We start from the raw sequence: 12,781 nt of genomic DNA on the forward strand, positions 1-12,781 counted from the left end.
CATGCCACACCAAGATGTAATCTATCCCTAAGTTGATTTAACCAGCCAGGGGAGGATCACTCATAAGGACGGCCATACTAGGTCAGACCAAATGTCCATCTAGACCAGTATCCTGTCTTCCAACAGTGACCAATGCCAGGTGCCTCAGAGGGAATGATCAGAACAGGTAATTATCGAGTGATCCCCTGTCACCCATTCCCAACTTCTGGCAAACAGAGGCTAGGGACACCATCCCTGTCCATCTTGGCTAATAGCCATTGATGGACCTATCCTTCATGAACTTACCTAGTTCTTTTTTGAACCTTGTTATAGTCTTGGCCTTCACAACATCCTCTGGCAAAGAGTTCCACAGATTGTGCATTGTGTGGAAAATACACTTCCTTTTATTTTAAACCCGCTGCATGTTAATTTCATTCGGTGACCCCTAGTTCTTGTGTTATGAGGAGTAAATAACAACACTTTCTTACTTACTTTCTCCACACCAGTCATGGTTTTATAGATCTCTATCATATCCCTTAGTCGTCTCTTTTCCAAGCTGCAAAGTCCCAATCTTACGAATTTCTCCTCATACGGCAGCCGTTCTATACCCCTAATAATTTTTGTTGCCCTCTTCTGAACCTTTTCTTATTCTAATATCTTTTTTGAGACAGGGTGACCACGTTTGCACATAGTATTCAAGATGTAGGTGTACCATGGATTTATATAGAGTCAATATGATATTTTCTGTCTTATTATATATAACCCTTTCTTAACGATTCCCAACATTCTGTTTGCTTTTTTGACTGATGCTGCCCATTGAGTGGATGTTTTCAGAGAACTATCCACAATGATTCCAAGATCTCTTTCTTGAGTGGTGACAACCAATTTAGACCCTACCATTTTATATGTATAGTTGGGATTATGTTTTCCAATGTGCATTACTTTGCATTTATCAACACTGAATTTCAGAATCTGCCATTTTGTTGCCCAGTCACCCAGTTTTGAGAGATCCTTTTGTAGCTCTTCACAGTCTGCCTGAGACTTAACTACCTTGAGCAATTTTGTATCATCTACAAATTTTGCCACCTCACTGTTTACCCCTTTTTCCAGATCATTTATAAATATATTGAATAGGATTGGGTCCAGTACAGACCCCTGGGAGACACCACAATTTACCTCTCTCCATTCTGAAAACTGACCATTTGTTCCTACGCTTTGTTTCCTATCTTTTAACCAGTTACCAATCCATGAGATGACCTTCCTTGTTATCCCATGACAACTTACCTTGCTTAAGAGCCTTTGATGAGGGACCCTGTCAAAAGCTTTCTGAAAAATCTAAGTATACTATATCCAATTCAGTTGATTTCATCTGAGTTAAAACTAAAGCAGTTTAAAATACAGGGCTCTCTAAAACTATGCACAGTCTTAAAACTGGGATAATCTTAAACTTGGAACTGTCTCAAACTCTAGGCCATTTAACTTAAGACATTCATGAAATTGACTGATCATCAGCCCAGAATTAGATTCAAAGCTGAAGCACTTCATAATGCCCAAACTTTCTTTACCACTCCTGCTTTACCCTGACAAAAAAATCAATTTCTCCTCAAGTGTAAAGTTCATCACTTCAAAATACTCAACCCATTTTCTCTAAACTGATCTAAATTCAAACAAAATCTGATCAGTTTTTTTAAAGTTATACATATACAAAAATTGTCATTCAAATACATGGAGAAGATAGGGGTGTTATTTTATTTTAAAAAGTATGTGGAACTCAAAAACAGCTAAAATGGCTCTGTTCAAGTTTACTTCTTAAAAAAACAAAACAAAAAAAAAAAAAAACCACTTCTAGACTGGCACACCAAGCCAGAAAATCTTATTAAAGAAGGAATGTGTTTGAGAAAGTTATAAGCCACCAAAAGAAGGGAGCACCCTAAAGGAACTCAACCTTAAGTATAGTGTGTGCTACCTTCATATGCTATAATTCTATACATACTTTTTTGTTATGCAAAACGTAATAAAAACCAATACCTCTTTAGAGAGGAAATCTATTTAAAATATTGTCCACTGGAGTTTGGAATATTGTTTCCCATGTGCTAACTTTTTTTTGTTAAATATAAGTTAGAATGATCAAATATTGATTTATAGATATGTAGATAAACTGGGTAAATGCCACGTGTATTAAGAGTGAAACTCGCCCAAGTGCAGAGGGTCTGCACAAGGTGCAATGCACCACTTAAATTAATAATGGCATTCAGGGCTCTTGTGCGTGGAGCTTAGCATGAGGCCTCTGCACTGGAGTAAATTTCATCTAAAAAAAAAAAATCAGGCTGTCTAGACAGGAGATATCTGTTCTCTGTGACAACGTGTGCTCTTTTCTGGCCTTGTTGCAGAAAGGTATTTAAGTATCTGCCTACCATCTTTAAACATCTGAATAGTCTCACTGGAGTCAATGGGAGTATACATATATATGCTTGAAATCTAGCATGTGCTTAAATACTTTGCTGAATTGGGGCCTTTATTAGCAAACAAACAAGATGCTTAGAAATTAGCATTTGCCTCATTAAATAATTTATGGAATTATGAGGTTGTTCAGAAATCTCATGGGCTAAAAATATGTAACCTCACTACGCTTACTGTAAAGAGTCTTGTGCCATACAGAACTGCTCTTAGATGGTTCCACATTAAGTTCCACTGAAAGGTGTGAGAACATTTTGCCCATTAGAACAGAATAACTTATTTTCATATCAGTCTTTACAGTATATGTACACACTGATAATCTAACTTCTCAAATGTAGTTATACAGCGCTTTTCAGGCTTACTTACATTTTTCAGGTGGAGTTATTGTAATCGTCTGAGCTGTAAATTCTTCATCAAAATATCTGGTGTCTGTCTCAGATGTCACTTGAGGTTTAAAAGGCGGTACAAGCTGATGGGAATAAACAAGAAGAGTCATGTTAATATACCTGAATTCAACCAAATTATCGTTAGGAGTAGACATGCCTTCCTTGAGTCTGGCCTTGAGTGCAGGGGACTGGACTAGATGACTATCGAGGTCTCTTCCAGTCCTACATTTCTCCGATTCTATAAGGATCTCGTGGCTCAGTGGTTAGACCAAAAGACTTGTAACAGGAGGATCATGGGATTGAATGACAGTTGAGTCCCTGACAGCTAGTCTGACAGGCAAGTAGACTTTCATCTGTCAGAGATGCTAGTTTAGAAACTAAGTAAGATGAGGAGCACAAAAACAAAATTACTTTTCTTAGATAAATTGCACTATAGAAACGTAATTAACTAGAAACTCTGAATGGGGTGTTTAGGGTGTATAAAAATCATTTTTTAAATTTTAAATACAGTTTTATTTTTAAATTGTAACAACCTATGTTAAGGCCTAAACTTAGTATTATATATTAAAATCACTTTAAATTAAGCAGCACATTTGTTGCCAAGAAAGTCAAACCACTGAACTGACGGAAGTTACTACTAAGCACTTGGCACCAGAATTTGCTGATGTGCCAAACCAGCTTTTGACAGTAGTATCCTCTTTTGCAGGTGTAGAGAGAATATTTTCTTCATTTTAGTTTATTTACCTAGTTCAGACCAATACTAATTAATTCAAAGTTTAGAAACTGACAGGGAGCTGAAAAGGCAGGAAAGCTTGTTTTTCTTTTCCAATCTATGAATAAAAACTAGGCGTGAGAGAACGAGATCTACTAGTTCTAAAATCTTAAAAGACATGATAAATAAAAACAATCAGTACAGTTCACTAACTACAGATAATATTTCCTTTGTTTAATAAATCCTTTAGTTTGAAGTGCAAAGCATGTTTTGATAATTTTTGATAAACTCTTATCCATCTAGCATATTAAAAGTAGTTTTATGTAACTGATTAAAAATTGTGTCCTAAGCATTTTAATTAAATTTTAATTACCATCCAAATAGAGCTTGACACAAACCAGAAGTAAAACATTAATCATCTAGTAAATAAGAAATGCATTATTCAGCATTTTCTAAAGTACGTACAAACATTAAGAATCTGAATAAATATAAATTAAGCTATATAACTGCTTTAATAAATGTGTACAGATATAGTGTATCCTCCTAATTAGCAAAAAGAAGTTCCAGACTTAGTGTAAAGACTAGATTTAGTTGCAAATGAACGTGTTTTAATCGTTACCAACCAATGAGAATCAACCTTTCTTTAGGAAAATAACTAAAAAGCACAAAAATGAAAAACAAGATTAAAATCAGCAATTAAAATCAAGCTTTCCTGCTTGCTGATTTAAATCATTTTGATTTAAATTAATCCACCTTGATGAGAGTCTCATTATTCACTGAAAGACTAACATTAGAGCACTTCTCTTACAAAGGCTTACATGTGTGCTTACCTTATACTCTGAGTAGTTGCAATCAAGTCAATAGGACTACTCAAAGAATGTAAAGGTAAGCTTGTGTGTAAGTCTTTGCAGGACAGGACTCATGTTTGTCATGAACTGTTTCTAAAAAATAAACAGTATGAACACGTACATTTTAAATGTCAAAAAGGTCAATTCATGTTTAGGTCAGCCTCATGAACACAACAACATTTCTGAATTTTTTCCACCATTTTCACAGTATTTTTTAAGTGCAAAGAAGAACTGTCATGGTTAAAAAACTGCTCCAGTTCACTGGTTTGTTCGTGCATGTAGACTACACACAGCCATGGGATTGGCCTGATCAATGGATAACAGAAGACATCATAGGTCCATCAGGAACTTCAACAGAAGATAAGTCGGGGCAACACAAATGTGTAAGGATCAGGAGCATCACCACCTTGGGGTGAAAAGTGCAGGAGTAGGATTTTCACACCAAAGAAAGGGCACACCGTTTTCACTATATCTTTAAGCAAAACTTGAAGCAAAATTGTAAACACACTCCCAGCTCTACACTTGACTAATTGCTGAATAATAGCAAAAATAGCAAATCTGTGTGAGAATTTTATAACATTGCTTGCCTTCAGTCAAGAAGATAATCCATTTATTTCTAAGTGTTCATTATGTTTGCACATGTGTTTGGTCTATCACATCTTAGAAAGCTGACCATGATAATAACCTTAGGTCCTTCAAATGAATTTAAAAATCTTCTTAAAATCAATCTCCATTTCCACCCCACCCTTTAATACTAATATGCACATGCCTTACTAGAGGATGCGCATTTCAGATCCATTTAATTTTTGAGATGATTCTAAGCCAATTTCATCTGCCCAATAAGTGCTTTCAGAACAACATGTATATTGTACTTGCATATTACATTAAATGCATCAAGTCCCTTAACATGTCCTGTGCCAGACCATATTAAAGCTTGGGTGACCTAGTTCCCAGTTTTGAACACACATTTTTGCTGTAGCTGCACTATGTAAAATCATCCTGTTAAGCAACCAAACAACTAAGCGAATGTCACTTGTGTGACTGGAATCTCTTAAAAAACTTTAGAAGCTGTTCATTGCTTACTTCAGATGTTCACTGCTAACATGACAGTGTAATTGGTTTAAAACAAAGGATTTTTGTACCTCTCTCCAGTGGTTAAAGATGATCTGAAATACATTTCTTTTCTCTTTTTAAAGAGATTAAAAAAAACTGACTTCCCCAATCATTAGCAGATTAGACAAACAAGACTAGGCATAAACTGGTTTTAAAATGTATTTTTAAATGGGTTCCTCCTCCATTTATCTGCAAAGTCTTGCATTCAGGCTCCAAGGTTTCAGAGTTTTCACTGCTACTATGGAAGGCAACTACCACAACATAAAGGTAGCAGCTCACTGTCCTGCTTTTGGTATTAATCTTACAATCCACTTTTGAAGGAGAAACAGAGCCAACATTTACAGATGGATGCATTTTTAATTTGGAGCCTCAATCTATATTGTGTTAATGATCTGGGATCTGTATGCCATCTTTTAAATACAGTCAATTTCTAAAAGGCATCTCTGTTAAACTTAAAATATAAGAAGTTCCAAATAATGTTATTTAATGTAATCAGAGACACAGAATAGTATCTGCATATTTTCAAAACTAAAATCTGAAGTTATCAGTTTCAGTGTCTTTCCTATATTAGAGGCCAAATCCTGGTCCCACTGAAGCCAATCGATTTACACTTGAGGCCAGGGTTTAGCTCTATCTCACCTCGACTTTGAAACAATTCACTTGTCAATTTACTCTACAGCACAAAGAACAAAACTACAATGCAACACCATAGCAAAAATATTGGCAAACTATTCTGCACTTGATGTTTTTTTAAACCCTTTGTGATTTGTCAGACTTTTGTAGAACATAAAATTTACAAAAGCACTCATCTTTAGTAGTTAATTTTGCATTCCTCATTAAATTACCACATTGTATATTGAACTATTTTATCATATATAATCCTTTGCTACTGCTACACAGATCTCTAAGCAGTACACATGTTGGAGGAAAAACTAAACGTCACACCATAATCAATGGAGACTATAGTCCTAGCATATCTATAGTGTGTAACCAGAATGATAATGTAACTATGTTCTAACTAACTAGCCATGTTGGGAACTGTTTTTTGAGTAGCATGCTGTCCCGATTTGACCTGTAACTGCCAGCGCTTCACCTTTAATTCTAAACACCTCTATACACTTTTCCGGAAAGGAGATAATTATTCAGACTGTAGTAAAATCCATGAATGGTGCATTAAACACACACACACACACACACAGGTGAATTCCAACTGTTTTTAAATCCAGATATTTTCATGTTTTCATTCACCCAAAGAATGTTTTAACTGACTGCTGTTAACCTGAAAGTTGTGCTAATAAGAGGAAAATATCTATGATACACTGTATAAACACCACAAAGACACAAAAGGATAACAGAATGCCACACAGACATTTTTAGTAATTGGAACAGATTCTGCTGTCAGTTATATCTATGTAATTCCATTAATCCTTTGACACAAATTTCTAATTGGATGGTCTATCTGTTTCTTTAAGCCTGTTTTTCTCCTCTTGGTTGCATACCTATATCTATAATTTAACCAGAATTTTCACCCAAAATCTATGGGTGGGATTGATGAAGGGGCTTACAAGTTATAGCGCTGACCATCCACAGTGTCTTCCTTTTACACACCTAGAAAATCCAGAAACAATTCTGGGATCCACAAAGCCAAGTTAGGCACCTCGACTCCCTGCACAATGAATGGGGAGAGAGAGGTGCCAAAAAATATGATTCACGAAAGCCAGCACGCTAGGCAGGGAGCTGCCTAAGATAACCAGAGGGGTGTATGCTAAGCCCCTCTCACAGAGATAGGCACCGATGTCCTGACTGCAGAGTGGCATTTATCTACAAAAAATGGGTACCTACCTCCTGTAGTTAAAGGGAGTAGGCGCATAAAGTGTTTCTTGTGGGAATGAGTTAGGCACCAAACTCACATGGTGGTGGCAGTACCCATCCTATAATTTTTAGCCCAGTGGTTAGACCACTCACCTTGGAGGTGGAAAACCCAGATTCAATTCCCTCCTCTCTGCCAAAGAGGGAGAAAGAATTTTTACAGGAGTCTCTCCCACCTCTCAGGCGGATGCCCTAACCACTGGGCTATCCCACTCTCTCTCTCTGGTTCAATGACTGGTTTCAGAGTAGCAGCCGTGTTAGTCTGTATTCGCAAAAAGAAAAGGAGTACCGGTGGCACCTTAGAGACTAACAAATTTATTAGAGCATAAGCTTTCGTGAGCTACAGCTCACTTCATCGGATGCATTTGGTGGAAAAAACAGAGGAGAGATTTATATACACACACACACAGAGAACATGAAACAATGGGTTTATCATACACACTGTAAGGAGAGTGATCACTTAAGATAAGCCATCACCAGCAGCAGGGGGGGGGGAAAGGTTGAAGAACACTTCAGTCTCTCTGGTCACTCGATCACAGACCTAAGAGTGGCTATACTTCAACAAAAAAGCTTCAAAAACAGACTCCAACGAGAGACTGCTGAATTGGAATTAATTTGCAAACTGGATACAATTAACTTAGGCTTGAATAGAGACTGGGAATGGATGAGTCATTACACAAAGTAAAACTATTTCCCCATGGTATTTCTCCCTCCCACTGTTCCTCTGATATTCTTGTTAACTGCTGGAATTAGCCTACCTTGCTTGTCACCATGAAAGGTTTTCCTCCTTTCCCCCCCCCCGCTGCTGGTGATGGCTTATCTTAAGTGATCACTCTCCTTACAGTGTGTATGATAAACCCATTGTTTCATGTTCTCTGTGTGTGTGTGTATATAAATCTCTCCTCTGTTTTTTCCACCAAATGCATCCGATGAAGTGAGCTGTAGCTCACGAAAGCTTATGCTCTAATAAATTTGTTAGTCTCTAAGGTGCCACCGGTACTCCTTTTCTTTTTGGTTCAATGACTGTCTCACTGTGAATAAATACTTAGTCACTGGGCCAGAGAGAGAGTAGGAATGACTCTGTAGCCCAGTGGTTAAGGCCTGACTCCATGTCCAGTCCCCCTGCTCCAATCACTCTTTCATTATTTATCCACATTGGAACAGCTTCAAAAGGAGAGAGGCTGAGGGAGCCCCACATCAGAATATCCCATAGCTCAGTGGTTAGAGCACCCTCCTAAGAGGCAAGGGATCCCTGTTCAAATTCTTTGTCCCCCTCTGGCAGAGAATGGGGAATTGAACCTGGGTCTCCCACATCCCAGGTGAGTGCTCTAATCAGTGGGCTAAAAGTTATAAGGTGGGTACCACTACAAGTGGAACCTGAACTAATAGGTGTCCTTTGAGCATACCTCCTGAACCAGACCCCACAGAAGCTGCAGGTGGTTGAACACCTATCTTCTCCTGGTTTATGAATCGCTCTGGGGCTTAGGCAGGAGACAGGCATTCAGATGCCTTGAGTGAAGTAGGAGCACACATACCCAGGAGCAGAAACACAGCTGCCTACAGTGTACGACAGGTGGATCGCAATGGAGCCAAAACTGGGATTTTGGCACCTAAGTCTGGGGTTTAGGCACTTAAGTTCTTTAGTGGATCCCACCCTATGTGACTAAAACATTCTTTCACCTACATATACTACTTAGAATGGTGCTATGAAAATTATAATTTTACAAAAATGTGTGATTTTCATTTAACTTTATTTAATTGGAAAATATTATACCACAACGACATAGGATTTTTAAATTAATACACTTAGTCATCTTATTATTACCTATTTAAAAGCTAAATACAGATCTAAACTTCAAGTTAGAAAGAGAATTTATCCCTCAAATATAAACTAATCTACAAAACAACTTTAAAAAATTGACAGGTTTCAGAGTAGCAGCCGTGTTAGTCTGTATCCACAAAAAGAACAGGAGTACTTGTGGCACCTTAGAGACTAACAAATTTATTAGAGCATAAGCTTTCGTGGGCTACAGCCCACTTCATCGGATGCATAGAATGGAACATATAGTAAGAAAATATATATACACACACACACACACACACACACACACACACACACACACAGAAGGTGGAAGTTGCCTTACAAACTGTAAGAGGCTAATTAATTAAGATGAGCTATTATCAGCAGAAGGGGGGGGAACTTTTGTAGTGATAATCAAGATGGCCCATTTAGACATTTGACAAGAAGGTGTGAGGATACTTAACATGGAGAAATAGATTCAATATGTGTAATGATCCAGCCACTCCCAGTCTCTATTCAAACCCAAGTTAATGGTATTTAGTTTGCATATTAATTCAAGCTCAGCAGTTTCTTGTTGGAGTCTGTTTTTGAAGCTTTTCTATTGCAAAATTGCCACCCTTAAGTCTTCTACTGAGCGGCCAGAGAGGCTGAAGTGTTCTTTTACCCGTTTTGAATGTTATGATTCCTGATGTCAGATTTGTGTCCATTTATTCTTTTGCATAGAGACTGTCCAGTTTGGCTAATGTACATGGCAGAGGGGCACTGTTGGCACATGATGGCATATATCACATTGGTAGATGTGCAGGTGAACAAGCCCCTGATGGCGTGGCTAATGCGATTAGGTCCTATGATGGTGTCACTTGAATAAATATGTGGACAGAGATGGCATCGGGCTTTGTTGCAAGGATAGGTTTTTGTTGTGGTGTGTGTGGTTGCTGGAGAGTATTTGCTTCAGGTTGGGGGGCTGTCTGTAAGCGAGGACTGGTCTGTCTCCCAAGATCTGTGAGAGTGAGGGATCATTTTCAGGATGGGTTGCAGGATAGGTTGATGATGCGCTGGAGAGGTTTTAGTTGGGGGCTGAAGGTGACAGCTAGTGACGTTCTGTTACTTTCTTTGTTGGGCCTGTCCTGTAGTAGGTGACTTCTGGGTACTCTTCTGGCTCTGTCAATCTGTTTCTTCACTTCAGCAGGTGGGTATTGTAGTTTTAAGAATGCTTGATGGAGATCTTGTAGGTGTTTGTCTCTGTCTGAGGGATTGGAGCAAATGCAGTTGTATCTTATGCTCTAATAAATTTGTTAGTCTCTAAGGTGCCACAAGTACTCCTGTTCTTTTTTTAAAAAAATGAAAAACTTCCTTTTACCACAATATTCACATCCCTTTATTTACAAAAACACACAAATTTCCTGGCATTCTCTCTCCCCCCACCCTCATTTAATTATGCAACACAGTCAGTCTCAGACAGGGGGACAAACTAATATGGACTTGCTGATACAAAGAAGTGCCCACCTATAAAATGGTCGTAAGATTCCAGTTTTTTGGTCTTCTCAGGTTAAACTTTTCAACAATTCAGAGAGCAGGCCACCCATCATGGTTTGAAATCAAATGATCTGCTCCACTCGCAATTCAACAGCCATCACTATATTATCATTTTCCAAGAATCTGTTATGGTTTTCAACAAATAATATAAGCAACTTAGGTAGTATTAAATATGCAGCAGACTGCACCCTATTTAGCAATCCCAGTACATATCTCCAGAAGAACAGAGTGCTGAACTCATGGGAAAAAGTAATTCAAGATATGACCTTTATGTTGGAGATGTTATCCTGACCTCAACTGGGGGTGGCAAAGATGACAATATAAGAACCTTTCTTATCTCTAACTACTGTGGCCCTATAGTAATTGTTAGTAAGCAACAAAATAACAGAGAGGCAGGAAATGATCACAGATAGTAATAAAAATAAAGAGCAATACACAGCTCTTTAATAAGATATCTCAACCTACAGGTCCCTCTATAAAATTTGACTACATCAGCAAGTGACTATGCTGATGTAGACAACCAAAGCCCACTGAAGTTAGTAGCTCAAATGAAATATTCTCATTGATTTCAATGAGCTCTGAAACATGCTCCATGCAGACTTCATCTGTCTAAATGAGTGATGATTCTTAGAATACTTTGAAAATTTGCCTGTTGGTTACAAAAGAAGAGTGTTGCATGAATCTTATGGTGCAGAAAGGGAGAACAACAATAATCAGATGTCTTAAATATTGTTAAATATTACCAATTATAGAGATGTTTCACAATAGAAAGGGAGTGGTGTCATCTAATCCCATCCGAAGGGGGAAAAACACTATTTTACATTAAGTAGTTAGGCGTGTCTCAGTAACATTCAGTGACTCAGTCGATGAAACTAGAAATTATGTCAATATTCCAGACAGTTGGGAAAATAAAACAAGAAAAACACACAAAACTCCAGGCTGCAATCGGAAGCGAAAAACTTGATATAAAATACTTTGTTGATGTTTTTGGATTCATTCTGACTACATTGCCTTTCACCATCAAGATATTCCACAACAATTTATAAAGCAATAGGAGATACTCATAATGCAGAGACTGTGTAGAAAAACATAGCAGCCCCTATCACGTCTTGTGTTTGTGTATAATATCTATATATTCACATACATCAATACAAAAAAAAGCTACAAAAAAGAGAAAATGGGAGCTAAGATTGAGATATACAAGTACATGTGACACACAGTGCCCAGGAGTGTCTCTCCATTCCTTTCATATTTTTTCCACTAGCAGTATCATTTATATAATCATGACTATAAGTATAAACACATTTATGCTTCAGTCATGATTGTATAAAATTATGCACCAGTCCTTTTGATCTATTCAGCCTATTCATGCAAACACAACTGTGCCTCAATTCTTTTTTCAAAACACCAAATCAACCTCCTGATCTGCCATCCCATGCACACCTCATAAAAATCTTCCCTTGACCACTGTAAACAAAATGTTTTGGCTATTTTCAAAACATATCACCCAATTTTAGAGGAAGAACCTCTACAAAAAATTTACCGGCTTCTGTAGAATTCTTGTCAAGAAATGAGGAACCGGCACATGGAGCTTCGGCGCCACCTCCAGAAGAAAATGAGAGAAATGCAGTAAGAAATCCTTTCCTAACGACCTTTCCCATAACGTGGAAGCATAAAAAGTGGTATAAATCATTTACATAAATGTAGACACAGAGGGATATTGTATTATGACTGCACATTTATGGGATTAGAGGCATACTCATTTGCTTGAAACCGACTTTGTGAGTGATGTCACCAGTGCTCAAGTTGGACCAGGTCATACCACAGAGTCTTCATACTTTTTTTGAGGCTGCCATCTTGTTCTTTAGAAACTACACTTTCATTTAAAAACAAAAAATAAAAGTCTCCAGTGCTTACAGATGTTAAGACATCCTCAAACATATGAACTAAGCGTAACCGCTGCAGAGATGTCTAAGTTTGTAGAAAAGTTGTAGAAACAACAATTCCAGGAGATGTGAACTGCCCCATTCATCTCAAATGGGTTTTAGCTCAGAAGCCCAATCATGAGGACATAAATGTC

General features: G+C 37.7%; 1 protein-coding gene across 7 annotated transcripts in view; it reads right to left on the bottom strand.

The window, feature by feature from the left end:
• Positions 1 to 12,781, bottom strand: part of AKT3 (AKT serine/threonine kinase 3) — a 281,463-nt gene that overhangs the window by 6,948 nt on the left and 261,734 nt on the right. For 4 of the 7 annotated variants that reach the window (XM_038396389.2, XM_038396387.2, XM_038396388.2 and 1 more), the window contains exons 13-14: positions 12,245 to 12,304; positions 2,803 to 2,905 (exon numbers count right to left, since the gene is read on the bottom strand). In XM_038396389.2, coding sequence (XP_038252317.1) covers positions 2,803 to 2,905; positions 12,245 to 12,304 — 163 coding nt within the window. The remainder of the gene's footprint in view (positions 1 to 2,802; positions 2,906 to 12,244; positions 12,305 to 12,781) is intronic. The other 3 variants (XM_043511466.1, XM_038396391.2, XM_043511467.1) reach the window with 1 other exon arrangement.

This window comes from Dermochelys coriacea, chromosome 3, assembly GCF_009764565.3.
Source record: "Dermochelys coriacea isolate rDerCor1 chromosome 3, rDerCor1.pri.v4, whole genome shotgun sequence".
Classification (NCBI taxonomy): Eukaryota; Metazoa; Chordata; order Testudines; family Dermochelyidae; genus Dermochelys; species Dermochelys coriacea.